This window comes from Pongo pygmaeus, chromosome 17 (genome assembly GCF_028885625.2).
Source record: "Pongo pygmaeus isolate AG05252 chromosome 17, NHGRI_mPonPyg2-v2.0_pri, whole genome shotgun sequence".
NCBI classification, from domain to species: Eukaryota; Metazoa; Chordata; class Mammalia; order Primates; family Hominidae; genus Pongo; species Pongo pygmaeus.
In genome coordinates, this window is record NC_072390.2 from 24,131,930 (window position 1) to 24,149,844 (window position 17,915).

At 47.2% G+C, this 17,915-nt stretch overlaps 1 protein-coding gene and 1 pseudogene across 2 annotated transcripts in view; both read left to right on the forward strand.

The window, feature by feature from the left end:
• Positions 1-17,915, forward strand: part of GNAL (G protein subunit alpha L) — a 200,266-nt gene that overhangs the window by 63,024 nt on the left and 119,327 nt on the right. Inside the window, exons 1-5 of one of the 2 annotated variants that reach the window (XM_054460595.1) lie at positions 5,804-5,917; positions 6,540-6,789; positions 7,065-7,137; positions 7,851-7,905; positions 8,048-8,167. In XM_054460595.1, coding sequence (XP_054316570.1) covers positions 6,645-6,789; positions 7,065-7,137; positions 7,851-7,905; positions 8,048-8,167 — 393 coding nt within the window. In that variant the 5' untranslated portion in view covers positions 5,804-5,917; positions 6,540-6,644. Of the gene's footprint in view, positions 1-5,803; positions 5,918-6,539; positions 6,790-7,064; positions 7,138-7,850; positions 7,906-8,047; positions 8,168-17,915 lie in introns of those variants that run through there. The other variant, XM_054460592.2, reaches the window with a different exon arrangement.
• LOC129019148 (asparagine synthetase [glutamine-hydrolyzing]-like) lies at positions 44-1,770 on the forward strand (annotated as a pseudogene).

Genomic DNA, 17,915 nt, shown 5'->3' on the forward strand with positions numbered 1-17,915 from the left:
AGAAATATCCGTATTTGTAGCCCTGTTACAATAGTGAAAGCTACAACCACAAAAAAAGATGCAACACCATTTTAAATTTGAACACCAGACCTATGTGAATGGTGAGATAATCGTCATCTTTACGACAAAGAGGGATTGAGCAAACAGTTTGTATGTTGGATGATGTGTTTGCAATTACTTTGCTAGATACTGCCAGTAAGAAAGTGTTCTTGGGCAGAGATACCTAGGGAGTTGGGTTTTGTTTAAAGCCATAACAGAAGATGAGTTTTGGTTGTGTGTTCAGAAGCTGAAGTTCTTGTTCCATTGGAGCACTCCACGACTCCCCTTTTAAAAGTGGAGCCTTTTCTTCTGGGACACTATGAAGTTTTGGATTTAAAGGCAAATGGCAAAGTTGCATCTGTGGAAATGGTTAAATATCATCACTGTAGGCACAACCTCTGCATGCCCTCTGTAACAATGTGGAGAAGCTCTTCTCAGGTTTAGAGACAGAAACTTTGAAGAGCAAGCTTCGGTTCCTTTTTAACAATGATATTAAGAAGAATTTAAGGCCGGGTGCAGGGGCTCACACCTGTAATCCCAGCACTTTGGGAGGCCAAGGTGGAAGGATCACTTGAGCCCAGGAGTTTAAGACCAGCTTGGGCAACATAGCAAGACCCTGTCTCTACAGAAAATTTAAAAATTACCCAGGAGTGGTGGCACGTGCATGTAGTCCCAGCTACTTGGGAGGCCAAGGCAAGAGGATCCCTCCAGCTCAGGAGGTTGAGGCTACAGTGAGCCATGATTGTGCCACTGCACTCAAGCCTGGCAGCAGAGTGAGACCCTGTCTCTAAAAAGAAGAAAGAAGAAGAAGGAGAGGGAGAAAAAGGAGAAAGACAATTTTGACGACAGACAGAAGGATAGGCTCCATTTTATCAGGGGCTTGGACTCTGGCTTGGTTGCTGCCACCCAGGTGAAGCAGCTGAAGGAGACGCAGTACAAAATACACTCCCCAGACATTTGTGACTGGCATGGAGGGCAGCCCTGATTTATTGGTTGCTGGAAGAGTGGCAGATCGTATTGGAAGTGAACATCATGAAACCCTCTTGAACTCTGAGGAAGGCACTCAGGCTCTGGATGAAGTCATATTTTCCTTGGAAACTTAGGACATTACAACAGTTTGCACTTAAGTAGGTAAGTATTTAATTTCCAAGTAGATTTGGAAGAACACAGATAGCATGATGATCTTCTCTGGACAGAGATCAGATGAACTGCAGGGTTACATATATTTTCATGAGGCCGAGGAGAGAGAGGCCTCTGAAGGAGCTCTATTTGTTTGATGTTCTCAGCGCAGATCGAACTGCCCACGCTGCCCACAGCCTTGAACTGAGAGTCTGGTTTCTGCATTATCGATCTTCTTCCTGTTACATGTCTCTGCCACCAGAAATGAGAACTCCAAAGATGAGGTGGAGAAACAGCTCCTGAAAGAGACATTTGAGGACTCCAATCTGATATCCTGAAGAGATTCTCCGGGGAACAAAAGAAGCCTTCAGGGGTGGAATAAGAATGCCTGGTTTAAGATGTTACAGGAATATGTTGAACATCAGGTTGAAGACGCAATGACAGCAAATGTGGGCCAGAAATTTCCCTTCAGTATCCTAAAGCCAAAGAAGTCTATTCCTGCCCTTGAGGCTTGAATGCCACTACCCAGGCAGGGTGGAGTGGCTGAGCCAGTACCGCATGCCCACATGGATCGATGCCTGCTCACTGACCCACTACAAGTCAGCTACCTAAGCCTAGGTGCTCTCTGAGCCAAAAAGCAACAGCAAATGTTCTCGTTGTGAAGGGTAGGGGTACTGGGGATGGATAGGGGGGCAAGGAAAATCAACCACCCAGGCCTACTGGGGTGTGAAAAAAATAAAAGTCTTAAATTAAAAAAAAAAAAAAAAGAAAGAAAAAGACTTCTGAGACATCCTGTATGTCTTAAACTTCAACAAGAGTGAGGAAACAACTGTTTTACTTTTGTGCCTTTCAAATTCTCCATGAGGTGACCAGGACCTTCTCTTCCTGGCTCTGGCGCAGTCAGCCTGGACCCTCTGCCCGCGGCTCCCAGGGCAGTCCTGGGTCCCCGCAGGTGGGTGTGTTGCCGGGGAGCGCAATGCTGCTGCTGCAGTTGCCTAGCAACAGACGCTCACACTGGCAGCGGGCGCCACTCTGCTTTTGCTACCCTCCCCACCAGCCCTGCTCCCACTGCTCCAGGTGGCCAGCTGGTACACCTGATGCTGATCCAATGGTTCTAAACACAAATGAGAATCGGTTTCCCAGACCAGACTAGAAAAAGGTCAGGTGATTGGGTTAAAATTTTTTTTAAGGTGTGTTGAATTCCTACCTGAAAATAGGCTAAGATTGGCTTTGCATTTTTCATGAGAAATGTCTCGTCTCGTCACTGTATAAGGAAAGTGCTTTTATGTTTTAGAGTGTTGGCAATGTGTTGTGGCACACAATGCAGGTAATAGGGCAAATGTTGCAGCCAGGCTGCAAGGGTCTGTGTCCCAGATACTCTTCTTACTCAGCCTCTCAGTCTCTGTAAAATGATGATGACAATAGTTCCCACCTTTTAGGGCAAATACCAAGTAAATTGTTCCGTGGAAAGGATTTAACCCAGTGCCAGCAATCACTCCATAACTAGAAGCAGTTTTATAGCACACACATTATCATTATAAGTGTGCTATATCATTATATATATTCCTGGGTATATTTTGGTACGTTTTTCATCACATCTGTTTACCTAATCCTTCTTAAATTTCAAATATAGAATTTATCTTTAACACTGATTGCTAAATCTGAACAAGTGGAAATCTTTTGCTATATTTTTAGGGAAACTAAATATCAGACTTCCTTAAAAATGTGACTTCTAGGTTCTATCATAATTCTCCCTTTATAAGTTTTCAAGGGATTTATTTTGTCCCCTGCTGTCCAACATTTTATAGAAATCTTGACATTAAAAAAAGTTGGCAAATCCTTATAAAAATCCCACTACTCTATGCTTTTTTCAAAAAAAAGCATAGATACATACATTTTCTGGCCAGGCGCAGTGGCTCAGGTCTATAATCCCAGCTCTTTGGGAGGCCGAGGCGGCTGGATCACTTAAGGTCAGGAGTTCGACACCAGTCTGGCCAACATCGTGAAACCCCGTCTCTACTAAAAATACAAAAAATTAGCTGGGTGTGTCGGCAGGTGCCTATAATCCCAGCTACTCGGGAGGCTGAGGCATGAGAAGCCCTTGAAGCTGGGAGGCAGAGGTTGCAGTGAGCTGAGATCATGCCATGGCACTCCAGCCTGGGCAACAGAGCCAGACTCCGTCTCAAAAAAAAAAAAAAAAAATCTTACCTTCTGACTGCCCCACTAGTCATAGCGCATGCTGGGTTGATATTACCACATGTGAATATATGTGTTTACACAGCTCACAAGATGTGAGCTGTGGAAACTGTGCTAAACTGTCTCCTTCCACAAAACTTCTAACTTTTAACCTAGCTCAGAATGGAGTCTGACACTGTATGTTTGCTTCTGCCTATGTCTAGAAAAGTAATTCATTGCATTTTTAAAATGTATTTTTATTATCAGTAAGAATATTTATTGAAAAGTACTATATTGAACAAATATTTTTTACGTGTGGTCATGAAATTCCTTTGATGAGAATTCACACTTTGAGCTGGAGTTATCTTTCGCTTTCATGACGTCATTCATTCCCTTGACAAATATTCCCAGAGCATCTCCTCTGGGTCAGGCACTGAACCAGGTACTGGTGCAGCAGGTACAAGGACAGGCTCAGCCTCGGCCCTCAAGGAGTCCACAGTCTGGTGGAGTTTTGAGGACACAGTTAAACCATCACAATGCAAGGTGATGGGTGAGACCAGCGGAGACTCTGGTGCTCCCTTAGAGCTTGAGAAGGTGTGGCCTAACCCCCAATGTGAGGGAGGCAGTGAGGCCCAGCTTGAGGCTGGAAGGATAACTAGGGGGGTTGACCCAGGAAAGAGAGTCCCCGGGTATTCCCAAGACACAAGCAGCACATGCACCCGACCAGCCTGTTCAGGAACTGAGAGTGGTAGGAGGGATGGGGTAAGCCCTAAGAAGGGGAGATTTTATGCCAACCCCACCAGAAGGACCAGGCCCGGGGTTTGTAGATGATGGGGACAGTGATGTGGCTGGATTTGTATTATCGCAGTGGCAGCATTGTGCAAGCGCACTGAAATGAGACAGCAGGCAGTGGAAACCGTCCGGAGGCCTCTGAAATCCAGCTCTGTATTAGTAATCTAAGACCACAGCAGTGGCAGAGGCCACGGGAAGAACAGGACACATACTCAGGAAACGGACCCAATGGGATGCAGTAACTGTTGGGGTTTGTAAGAAAATGGAATCTGGCATAACTCCCACCGTCCTGGTTTGGAAAATTAGGGGCCCTTATTCCAGAGAAAGAACTGAGAAAGGAGCAGGTAGAAGGTGTGAGGGTGGCACGGGGCACGAGCTCAATCCTTGGCAAGGTGAATTCCAGACACCTGCGGCACCGTGGGGGCAGTGTGTCTGGGGACGGTGGTGGTCAGTAGGATGGGCTGGGCCGGGGATCCGCGGTGGGCACGGTCTGAGCTGAGTGGGCAGAGTATGGAGGATGCAGTCAGCCCGTCAGGAACGTGTGTAGGTTGAGAGGCTGTGCTGTGGGGAAGGCTCCTCGGACCCCTGGGTGGAGGAGCCCGGATGCACCGGCCAGAGGGACAGCCTGAAACCCAATGCAGTCTCTAGGCGGGATCAAAGCAGGACCACACAGACGGGAAGAAAATAAAGACCAAAATTCATGGATGAGACTTAGCCCCTCGGGGGCCCTAGATGACCTTGATGAGAGTATTTTCCCTATGGGGTGAATGTCGAAGCCAGGCTGCCAGGGACTGAGGTGGGAGCAGCAGGAGGGGAATACAGGCGGGGTCAGACGACCTTTCTAACTCTTGGCTGCGGTGGGCAGGAGGAAAACTGGTGGAACTAACAAGGGGGTGAGATGAAAGGTGTTGTGTGGTTCAGGTGGGACAGAATTGAATGTGTTCGCTTGCTTGAGGGAAACCAGCCGGTAGCAGGAGAGGTTGAAGCAAGAGTGGAGAGGGGAAGGTGCGCTGGGTAAGGGGCGAAGGTCCACGGGGCAGCGGCGGGCCTGAGGGTAGGGGAAGCGCCGCCTGGGGGGCCGGGGCGGGCTGGGGTCTGTTCTCCTGAAGAAGGCCAGCTCCGCAGTGAAGAAGACCGTGTAGGTTTCTTGGAAGGTGGAGGGACTCGACGACAGAGCGGAGCAAAGGCAAGTTAGACAGCGCAGCGCCAAGCCCGAGACGGTCAACCGGGAGCAGCCACACACAAGGAACAGTGACTTCTCCACGCCCACGGCTGGTGTCCACGACTTCGGCCCGGCCCCCTCTTCTGACCTCCTTCCCCCAAGTACAACACTGCAAACGCCAAGCTGCCGGCTGCGGCTCTATTGGAGGGGTCTCAGTAACAGAGGGCAGGTGCCAGTCTCGCGCCCTAGTTCGTTCCTCTGCTACAACGCCAAGTTCGAGGCCACAGTGCCTTCTGGAAGAGTGGTAGTGCTGCTTGGGAGCACTGCACAGGAGAAACGGGGGCTGGAGGTAAAGACAGGAGGCTCGGGAGGCGGCGACGTGGGCGAGCTGGAATAGTCTAGAAGCTGAGCAGAACAAAGGCGGTGTGACTGGTGAGCCTCGGAGGGATCCTCCTCCCTGCTAGAATATGCATGATCCTGCGCGAGTCTTCGCCCGCCAGGAGCAGGGACGCGTCCGAGCCAACACGGGGCGCGCGCCCAGACGCACTTTCCCGGTTCGGGGTGCAAGAGAGCCGGGCGGCCGAGGCGCGGCGGAGGGGCTGCGGGCCCGGAACCCAGGCCGGTCAGCGTGTAAGCGCCCCAGCCGGCCGGGCTCCGTGGGGGGTCAGCTCCCTGACCCCTCCAGCGCGGTAGCGCCTCTCCGAGAGCTCCGGGACCAGCGGCCCGGCCGCCCCCAAAGCCAGCGTCCCTCTCCCTTCCCCGCACCGGGATCCCAGACCAGGGAGGGGGCGCACGTCCGACGGCTGAGGAATAGCGAGGCGCGAGCCGGCCCGGCAGGTGCCCATCGTCGCCCTGTGGGACCCCGGTGGAGCGCTCTGTCCTCCGCGCCACGCTCAGCCACCACCCCGGCTGGTTGGGACCCGGCACCCAGCCGAGCGCGCCGCCCCCTCGGGGACCCGCTGGGCGGGGCTGAGCGAGGCTTGGAGTGCGGGCGAAGGGACGCGGGGCGAACCCAGGGCGCTGCGCCACCTCGGCTGTCTCCGGCGGAGACCGGCGCCCTCGCCCCCCGTCTCCGTTCATTGTGCCGTATTCATCCAGCAGATTTTAAAACAATTCTCGTGTAAAAAGGCATTTTACTCCGCGCTTCTTCCTTACAGCCATTTAGTTGGGAGTTTGCGGTGGGCAGGGGGAGGGAGAAGAAACGCCTGCTCTGAATCGGAAAACACCGAAGAGACCAGACCATCTCTTTCAGCAGCAGGAAAGAGAGGAGCCGTCGCAGGAGCCGCACACGTCTCCAACTCTCTATTGCTTTTTGCGCACATTCCTAACTTCCTGACGTCCATCCCAGCGGGCAGGCATGGGGTGTTTGGGCGGCAACAGCAAGACGACGGAAGACCAGGGCGTCGATGAAAAAGAACGACGCGAGGCCAACAAAAAGATCGAGAAGCAGTTGCAGAAAGAGCGCCTGGCTTACAAGGCTACCCATCGCCTGCTGCTCCTGGGTAAGGCCGAGGGGCGCGCGGCGGCTCCCGGCCCCAGCGGAGCGCACAGCCAGGAGCGGCGAGCGCCGGGCTGGGCGGGCAGGGCCGGGCCGAGGGGCGCGCGCACCCCCGGGCGGCGGAGCCCAGACGGCGGCCGGGGCGAGCTCCTCCAGCCAGGAACCCGCGTATAGGAAATCCCCGTGCTGGGGGAGGAGGATTGCCCAGACCCAGCTGGTGGTGAGAGATGGCAGCGATATCCGGACACACATCACAGCGTTCTTTCTGTTTGTTTGCAGGGGCTGGTGAGTCTGGGAAAAGCACTATCGTCAAACAGATGAGGATCCTGCACGTCAATGGGTTTAATCCCGAGTAAGAATGTTCAATTTCGGTTTTGCTTCCAAACTGCATGCAAACTTCGTCTCTCTCCCAGACGCCCCAGAAGTGCTTTCTCTGAACAATTTCAATTTATTTGATAATGGAGTAGACATTCAAGGGGGAAAAAAATTAGATATTTGCTGTTGGATTTGGTATATTTAGGCAAATCCTTCTTCTGCTAGTGTCTAATGAAAAAAAAAACTTGCTTAACAAAATATGATTTATAGATATTCTTGGAGTATTGATCTGTATTACTGGTATTGCTCTGAGCACACTTAACCAATATCTCAATATATTTTTTCAATATGATATTATTTGTTTGCATCTATTTCAGTTTATAACTGTCAATATATTATCCATGGGATAGATCTAGGTAAAATACATTTACAAGTGTAACTGCATCGTTATATTTATATGCAATATCCATAGCGATTTTGCGTTGTTTTTGTGTAACCTGCATAGTTGTTTAAAGCTATAGATTTTTTAAAAATGTGTGCATTCAAGTTTGTTTAGAGTACAAATTAGAAAAGAAGGGTGCTTTCCTTTCCCAGATAAAACCTTTGCAGATGTTGTCTTGGGGGTTGATACTGACCTCTAGTGAAACCAGTCTAGGTCAGTGCTGTAGCTGGAAATTTAAAATCCCACTCAATTGATTGGAATCGGTGCTAAGAGTAAATTAAGCTAATAACAACTCTCTTTCAATACAGGGAAAAGAAACAGAAAATTCTGGACATCCGGAAAAATGTTAAAGATGCTATCGTGGTAAGGACTCTTTTAAATGATTGTTTACTAGAAAAGTCAGGTGCTCTTCATTCTAAAACTGTGTAGACAGAAATTACATATTGTAGATTATCACACATGGAGCCTAAGTGTTTGTCCATATTTTTTTCTTATTCCATTTTAGACAATTGTTTCAGCAATGAGTACTATAATACCTCCAGTTCCACTGGCCAACCCTGAAAACCAATTTCGATCAGACTACATCAAGAGCATAGCCCCTATCACTGACTTTGAATATTCCCAGGTAAGAAATGCTTACTGAGATATTCTAACTAGTAAAAGATGGAACCATTTTTAATAAGGTTTCTTATTGAGAATCAATATTGATACTAATTCATTATTAACTTTCTTCGAAATCCAGCTCTCTAAATGCATAAGAGGAATACTTATTCTGTACCAAAATATTTGTGTTTGTTAAAAATATTAACTACGGCCAGGGGCGGTGGCTCACACCTGTAATCCCAGCGCTTTGGGAGGCCGAGGCGGGCAGATTGCCTGAGGTCAGGAGTTCAAGCCTAGTCTGTCCAACATGGTAAAACCCCATCTCTACGAAAAATACAAAAAAATTAGCTAGGCATGGTGGTGTGCACCTGTAATCCCAGCTACTCAAGAGGCTGAGGCAGGGGAATTGCTTGATCCAGGGAGGTGGAGGTTGCAGTGAGCCGAGATCACGCCACTGCACTCTAGCCTGGGTGACAGAGCGAGACTCCCGTCTCAAAAAAAAAAAAAAAATTAACTACAATGGGATTGCAAGAAATGCTTTTATGAGTGTATGGGGAAGGCTGATAATCAGGAAGGCAGCATACCTTTAAGAAATGCTGATGGTGCTTTTTTTCCTGTCTGTATTCTTAAACTAACAATTAAGCAGTTTCCCAGATGAAAACAGTAGGAATTACATGAGTAGAGAAAAATACTTATGGTAGGTAATCGCCTCCATGGGAATTACAGAAAGAGCAGAATTCAGTTTACTTTTAAGATGCACAGCCTTCAGATCAATTGAGAAAAGAATGCATTGTATAAAAAATGATAGCATGGATCACTTCTGAATGTTTATCATATTAAAATGCAGTTTGGTTCACATCTGCATTATTTAGGGTTGCTTTTTCTAATCACTTGGATGGCAGTATTGCTTATGCAAAAGAGTGACGTCAATGTTAGTTTTCTGTCATTTTTCAGAATATACATGTCTTTAAAATATTTGGTCATTTCATAAAGCATGTTTCAAAGGAAAAGTATTTGTTAGGCTTCTCAGAAAGTCATTTTCATTTTTGTTACAGTACACCAGAAGTGAGTGAGTGTGTGTGTGTGTGTGTGTGTGTGTGTGTATGTGTATGTGTATTCATCAGTAACAGTCTTTCAAAATTTGTATTGCCTGGCATGGTGGTTTGGAGACATTTTTCATTCTTAGAATCCTCTCTTTGAAGGGAAGCATGTGGAGAAACCAATATGTAAAACAGAGAGACCCCGCACTGCCTGCAAGGCCTGTGGCCCCCCGGCTCACCCTACCCCTTCTCTACAGAGCACCATTGTCCCGTGGGCTCTGTATTGGGATGGCTAATAAGACTGACTTTGTTTCTTCGTTTCTTTGTTTGTTTTGAGATGGAGTCTCTCTCTGTTGTCCAGGCTGGAGTGCAGTGGCGCGGCTCACTGAAAGCTCTGCCTCCCGGGTTCACGCCATTCTCCTGCCTCAGCCTCCCTAGTAGCTGGGACTACAGGCGCCCGCCACCACGCCTGGCTAATGTTTTTTGTATTTTTAGTAGAGACGGGGTTTCGCCATGTTAGCCAGGATGGTCTCGATCTCCTGACCTCATGATCCACCTGCCTCAGCCTCCCAAAGCGCTGGGATTACAGGCATGAGCCACCACGCCGGGCCAAGAATGACTTTTTTAAAAAGCTTTTATTTTCATCCTTTAATATGATTTTTGCTTCTGATAAGCATGCCAGTGTAGAGCCAGTGATACGTGTAGAATTTCTAAAATGGAGGAGTGAGGAGTGGCACGCTGGCTGGAAGAAGGGGCTGGGCATCTGGCCCCATGTCTTTAACTGGATGGCTTGGAGAGGGCAAGGGGTTGATGTGGCAGGGGAAGGGGTAGGCAGAAGATACTCCAGCCACACCAGGATCTTCTGCTAACTGGAGGTGCAGATGTCCTCCCGGTTCTCACTGATGCTATGTACACTGGCAAAATCACCCAGAACTACATGGTCCTGGTTGAAATCAGGAGTAGTGTTCCCTTTCAACTTCAGATTTAGACATTTATAGAAAAGCATCTGAGTTCTCGGATTTATCCTATCATGTTTGCCTAGAAGTAATCATATTCTATATATATTTGGGGGGAAATGCTATTCTTAACATGTAGTGAGAAATTAAAATTAAGATTAATTAATCAGTCCCATGTCTTCTTTCTCCTGTTCATGACAGTCTCACGGTTGATGAGACATCCCATATTCAACCCCAAATCCAGAAACAATTGGTAACTCCCACCTACATTATCTAAGGAATCTAAAACATCTAATTTGGGAAAGTGTTTTTGGAGCTAAATCATGAACATTTTTAATTAAAAACTTGAGAAACCATTTGCTTTGAATGCATATGTTTTAATATAGATAAATTAAGGTTACTTAAAAGTTATTATCAGAAAGCATAATTAATTATCATTACAATAAAGGAGAATTTAGCACCAGCAGATGCAAATGTAATTACAATGCTCTTTCAGAGGTAATACTTTTGTGGGGGTTAGTTTTACTGGTGTTTTTTAAGCCTAACATTCTGTTGTCTTAAATGTCTATGCACATGTCAAATGAGAGTATATTTTATATTTATATTTATGTATATTTATATATTTTTAATATAGCCCAGACTTATATAAATCAGGAAATTAATGTTAAATATGCAACATTCCTTCTGAAAATGCTATTTTTAATTTTAATATGCACAGAATTTTAGTGACATTTATTTCATAGTGCTTGGAAATATTTCTGTTACTTATCTTATTAAATTATGTAGTTCTTGGTTTCATATTTTGATGATCCTCATTCAGAATGATATCAAGACAAATCTGACTTATATGCTCCATTGGAAAATTAACTTTTATTTAAAAGAATGTATGTTTTTTATAAACATACAAGTAGAGCTAAATCAAGTATTTTAATAGTAAACAAAACACTGTTTTACTCAATCCAGTACTTTTTTGAGATTGAATCCTTGAGAAAGCCTGTCAGTGTCATGGTTCAATTATTTGAGGGTCTTAAGTTAATTTTCCTGTAGGGGTAAGATAACTTTTGAACCAAATACATTATATTAAAGTTAAAAATTAATTTTAGGGTTTCTTCAAGAAAAGGAGAAGAGTAACTTATCTTAGAAACAAACATCTTGAGAATTTTCTCTGAGAATATTGCACATGGGGGAAATACGGGTGGGTTACTCTTTGGGTCTTTTGCTCTCTGTGGTGTCTTTCATTTGAATTTCAGTTGAATTCCATGAATCTGAAGTTGTAACAGAAAGCAGGCAAATGTGGTTAGTACCTATCAGCCAAGGGCTGCTGTGGGGAGGTCAGAGAGACTCGGAGGCTGGATCGTATCATCGGCCTTACAGGCCAGGTGTGTCCGGACACACGAAGCTTTGGAGGGTTCTAAGCAGTGGAGCCATGAGATATCATTGTGTTTCATCAAGATCACTCTGGCTGTGGGTGGAGAAAGGCTTATGGGGAGGCAGGAGTTGAAGGAGGGCAGCCACTTCGGAGACTAGTCTAATAATACAGAGGAAAGGTAATGGGACAGCTTGCAGTGGGAGGGGATCATGAGGGTGGAGAAGAGTGGCCTGAGTTGGGATTTATTTTGGAAACAGAACCATTTAGACTTGTTGGCATGTGGATGTGAGTACTGAGGGGAAATAGATCAATCAAGAATGACTCTGAGCGTTTGGGTCTGAATTTCTGCATAGAAGATAGAAACAGGTTGGGAGGAGGCAGGTATGAGGAGGTTTTGTTTTCCTGGTGAGTTGGAGATGACTATTTCGACATCTAAGTGGAGACACCAGGTGGACAGTTGGATGCGTGAGGCCCCAGGAACAGCCATTGCAGAAGGAAGGGATGTCAGCGGTGGGCAGTGCTGACCGGGGAGTCAAGACGGACATTAAGGTAAAATGGCTTTGGCAGCTTCAAGGTCACCGGTGACCTTGATAAGGACCCAGGTGGAGGGTATTGAGGAGAGACTGTGATGTGAGTGGGTGCAGGTGGCAGCGGCAGATTAGGCCTTTCTGGAGGTTTTGCTGTGGAGGAAGGCTGAGGAGCCAGGCAGCAGCTGGGAAGGTAGGCAAGGTCAAGAGAGGGTTTCTTTAAGATGAAAGATACAAAACCCTGTCTGAATGAAAAGGGCTGGAATCACTTGGTAAAGCAGGAGAAAATGACAATACAGAAGAAAGAGGCTGTGTATGGCAGGAGTCCAGTCCTCGAGAAGGTTAAAAGAATGGGGTCCAGAACAAAAAAGGACCAGACCACCTCCCCACTTGAGAAGGCAGAGAACAGGTGCAGACGCAGGTATGTTTTCAGATTTGGTGGCAGAGAGGTGAGGGAGGGCTTGTTAGCAAAGGCTTTTCAAGCAAATTGTGAAAGCAAATTGGTAGCTTACATGGGGATGATCGTCTAGTTTTGCAATTATCCGTAAACTGGTATTGTTCAGGTTATGATGAACAATGATGGATGATAAAGTTCTTGTGACCTCGAGCTCACGTGATACAGTTATTCCCTTCACAAGCCAGAACTGTAAAGGGGAGTTTCATACCAGGTCAAAGCAAAAAACAAAAAAACTCCAGTTATCTTCACAGCAAACCGGCAGGATATTTGCTGCAGAATAATGTGAAATCTTTGGAGACAAGGTCAGCATATGTTAAATTTTAATTTCAAATGAAATAACACAAACATATTTTACAACACATAAATCACAATAGAAAAGTACTGGGATTAGCTACAAATAACGAATTGACAATTGCCTGATTAGAGTTTTTCTCATGAATACACCCAAAGCTTCAGGTTATCTTTGTTCAAGGCTTGACTCCCCCCGGTAAGCCCCTCACTAGTTGGCACCATGTCTTAGCAGCCAAATTTTGCATAGCAGCCAGCAGATGCAGTGATGCAAAATAAATAGTCTTAAGTGATTATGCTAAAACATAGATTAGCTGATCATTTATGAAACAGGAAAAATAGGCCGGGCGTGGTGGCTCACACCTGTAATCCCAGTACTTTGGGAGGCCAAGGCAGGTCAATCACCCGAGGTCAGGAGTTTGAGACCAGCCTGGCCAACATGGTGAAACCCTGTCTCTACTAAAAATAGAAAAATTAGCTGGGCATGGTTGCGGGTGCCTGTAATCCCAGCTACTCGGGAGGCTGAGGCAGGAGAATAGCTTGAACCCAGGAGGCGGAGGTTGCAGTGAGCCAAGATCATGACATTGCACTCCAGCCTGGGCAACAGAGCGAGACTCCGTCTCAAAAAAAAAAAAAAAAAAGAAGGAAAGAAAAGAAAAAAGAAAAATGTTATGGTTGCCTCCTCCAAAAATCCTTTAGCACCATACCAAGCAAAATCACTGTTGAATTCAATTGAGTTATTCATTTGTTTGATTTTTATTCTTAAAATGTGGATACTTTATTAGCTCTTTTCAAATTGTATTTTGCTAGTTTTTTCTAAGGGGAAGAGGATAAATAAGGCTAAACAAGAAACAGAAAAGCAGTCTGATCTGTTGGTTAATACTCTATCATTACCACCTGGTGTTTCCTAAATTATTACCCAGAGAGCAGAGGTCAGTGTTTTGCCTTCCTCCCAGGTGAGAGCTACTCTCTCACTTTGCAACAGCAGCCCCAAGTCAGGAGGCACCCTGTGTGGCTAACGTCTGAGTGTTCGGTCAGTGTGCAGGCAAAGGAGGCCACAGTGGCCTGGGCCAAGGCCCCAGGAGCCAAACGGCCTGGTGGGACTTTGAGCAAGTGGCCTACGCTCATTGCAGCTTGTGGCCCTGCATAGAGAGCCAAGTGTGGTGCCCAACCCAGGGGGTGCCATGCAGAGCCTCAGCGGCTGCTGCCATGTGCTGCCGCATCTCCTTGGGGGACATGTGCAGAATCTCCAGAATGCGGTTAGATTCTTCCACACAATATCCGTGTTGCCTCTCCAAGCCTGTCTCTATCTCCTGCTAGAAGGCTTTGTGCTGTGGGTTTTCGTGTGTGTGTTTTTTTTTTAACCAACCAAGCCGAAGCCCACCACGTAAATCAGGTCAGCATGAGTTCCTCCACGGCAGCCTCTACTTGGGTTCCCTGCACCCTCGGTGACCATTCCTGCCCAGTACCTCATCAAAAATCATCAGAAAATGATGGGGCTGGCTGTGTTCACTCCCTGAGGACCAGGCCTCTTTCTCCACCGCCTCCTCTCCCCACAGCTCGCTCTTGGAGTGTATCTCCTGCTGGGTGCACTGCAAACAATCTCCAGGTGCCTGCTAACTTAGGTTATAATAGAATCCTCCGAATCCACTTCAGTAAGGACCTGTGGGCACAAGAAGTCAGGGGATGGGCCGACTGAGATGTCACACAGTGTGAAAGAACATGAGGTCCCCACACATACAGCAAAACAGCAACCACCTAATTCAAAATGGTATTGAAATTGATTGCCCCACAGCCATCCTGTTCTTTGCCTTTTGAGCTAGTGAGGTCTGGTGCATGTTTTATGGGAGAAAGGCAACATTTGAGCTGGTGTAAAAAGGGCACGTAAACTTTCGCCTTCTGCAGTACACTGAACCTCTTAAAGACGTGTGTATCTGGCATGGAAGGAAAAAGTACCGTTTTCCTTCCAGTATTTTCGGATGTAATTAATAAATGGAAATTTATTATAGGGGCCCACTTAAGGTCTCACTGCCCCTCTGCTGGGTCTGTCTTGAATGGGAGTCACTGGGAGAAGGGTCTTTGGGCTTGGCGCTTCCCCTGGGTCTTCATGGGGGCTGAGGCAGGGCTGGTAAGGAGCCCATGCAGGGGGACACAAGGGTGGACAGGGCGCAGACACCCCCAGGCCTGGGATTCTGTGGACAGCATGGTGTCTGTATCTTGAAAGGGGGTCTTAAGGGGAGGTGTGGGGCCAGCCCAACCTGTGTTCAAATTCTAGCCCTGCCAGACCCTTTGTGTGTGACCTTGAGCACATGACTTCATTGCTGTCTGCCTTTTCTCAATGGTACAGTAGAGATGATGGCAACACCTACTTCCTGTGGCTGATGTGAGGATTAAACATGTTAATATCTAAAACAGTGGCTGGGACATGGGCGGTACAGCTTTAAAATGAGCAATCCTGCTCTGCCGGAGGAAGTGGAGCAGAGCTAGCGCCATCTTGGCCTCGCCTCAGTTGTTGGGCCTGGTTGGTGGCTCCACCTCAGTCCACCCGGCCCCCAGGTCCTGTGGTCTGACATGGCTTACTGTCCACTCCCCTCTGGATCCACAGGGAGTCAGTCGCACCCCTTAGCTATCACCGCCTGCACCTCCACCTCAAGCCAGCATTTATAGGCAGTCCCTTCTGTCCCCATGCCAAGAGCTGACATCCCTAACACTTCACAGCCATCCTGGGGGAAGGCACCCCTAGTTATCCCCAAAGGAAGTGAGGCCCCTGACTGCTCAGGAATCCTCATCCCCGTGCCCTCTCAGAGCACAGGTTCTCAGGTGGGAGTCCCCCAGGCTCCCCGGCAGGTTACCGTGGACCTCACTTCCTGCCTGTTCTCTGTTACCAGCAGGCCCCAGAGCTCGGCTCTCCTTCTCTTTCTCTACCTTATTTTCAGTTGGATTTTCTTTGCTGACATTGTCCTTGCTCTTTCCCACCATTTTGGCTTGGCCTGTGTCCTGCCCGTCTGATCCTGTGGCTGGCCTAGCCTCAGGTTCTTTGAGGCTGCCTGGAACTCCCCTGGATTTTGCAGATTTCTGTGGGATTTTTCGCCTTGCTCCCTAGGCCTACAGTTTCTGCCCAGTTTTGCCGCAAGTTCCAATAAGCTGCAGCTTCATTCTTTTGTGCTTACCGCAGTGCACCTTTGCTTCATGCTGTCTAGTGGTAGAGAGGTGAAATGCACCCTGACTGCACCCCTCAAAGGGAGATCATGCTAAAATAAATACTTCACAGATAGTTAGATGTCCTAAGGCATGTTCTCTGGTTTTTAAAAAAGTCCTAGGAAAGACCTTTTTTTAAAATGCACAATAATCTTTCTTGTTCTAATTTGCACACCTGGTTGCTGGAAGCGGTGAACGCCTGTGTCTTAGGCTCAGGGCTGCCATATTGATTCTATAGGGCCTAACAGAAGTCCCACTTTGCAGAGGAAAACAGTGATGTGTGTTGAAAATAGATGGTGCGTGAGGCCTCAGGGACCATTTGGCCTGACAGCCCCAGCTGAGGACAGGGAGGCACAGGAGGTGGAGAGGGAGAGGCAACATGGAAGTTGATTTCATTTGCCAGCTGTCCATGGAGCTTCCCAGTAGTTGGCAAAGATGGAACGTGGCTTCCTGAGCCGCCTGTCTTTCCCATGAAAGGTTGTCATCACAGAGTAGTCCATAAGCAGCAGTTTTCAGTGGGGCCACATGGAGGTCCCGAAGCTCTTCTGCCAGCACTGTGGAGGGGAGGCGGGTGACATGGAAGAGGTCACGTGGACTGCCCTTGCGTCAGTAATTATTCAGTATACTTATTATCCATCTTGTGGACACCGAGATGAATAAGGAACAGCACTTTTCTACCTGTGGCAGGGATACAGGCTTAAGAAATACAGGTGTGTGAGGCTACATTTAAGGAAGTTCTTGGGGCCACCTGTGGACACCCATGCAGCTGGCGTCACACTGAGCTGAATCTTCCTTGAATGGGAAGGGCTTAGAGGGCAGGTGGACATAGAGAGGACAGTGCTTCAGGGCGGGTGGCACTTTCGGAGCCTGCAGATCAAAAGCCCAGTCAGGCCGCGGCGGGTTAGGGAGAGTCCTGCAAGCCTGGCCAAGGGGCCTGGGCTTCCTCCTCAAGGCTGGGGAGAACCACTCCATGGTTTTCTTTGGGGGAGTGACAAAAATGCAAGGTTTTTTTTGGAAGGATCACTCCCGAATTCATAAAGAGACCAGGCTTCGTATCTGCTGTGGGGATGGTGCTCTGGGAATTTGTCTGTCATTGGACAAAGGGCATTTCCTGTGCCGGAAACCTGCTTCCAGATCTCACATGGCTTCTGTCATGATATTAAGGAGGAGGGAAACCCCCACTGAGAATGAGTATTGTATTATTCTGCACATCTGAGATGCTAATAAAAGGAATTTTTATTATTATAGTAAAACATTTCAGTTAGATACGTTAACCGTATTAGAGCTTCAATAAAGATACTTTTCTTAAATTCCATTTTTTTCTTTGCAATATTATCATAAGAGGTACTGCTAATCAATGTTAGCTTTTTATTTTGAAATGATTTTAATCTTTACCCGAACAATACAAAAGTAGTACCGAAGACTCCCATATGTCCTTCACCCAGATTCATCGATAGCTAATGTGTGGCCACATTCGTGCTCTCACTCTCTCTACACTAATACACATTTTTGTGAACGATTTGAGAGTTGGTTGTAGACATCGTGCCCCCTTGCCTCTAAATACATCAGTGTGTATTTCCTTAGAATGAGGACATCCACTTCACTTCTGTAACCACAGCACAGGTATCAAAATTAGGAGATTTAACATTAATACAATATCTTTTTTTTTTTTTGAACAGAGTCTCGCTCTGTGTCCCAGGCTGGAGTGCAGTGGTGCGATCTCGGCTCACTGCAGCCTCCCAAGTAGCTGGGACTACAGGCATAGCCCACCACCATGCCTGGCTAATTTTTATATTTTTAGTAGAGATGGGATTTCACCATGTTGGCCAGGCTGGTCTCAAACTCCTGGCCTCAAGCGATCCACCCACCTCCCAAAGTGCGGGGATTACAGGTGTGAGCCACCACATCCGACCATCATTTTGTAATCAACAAATC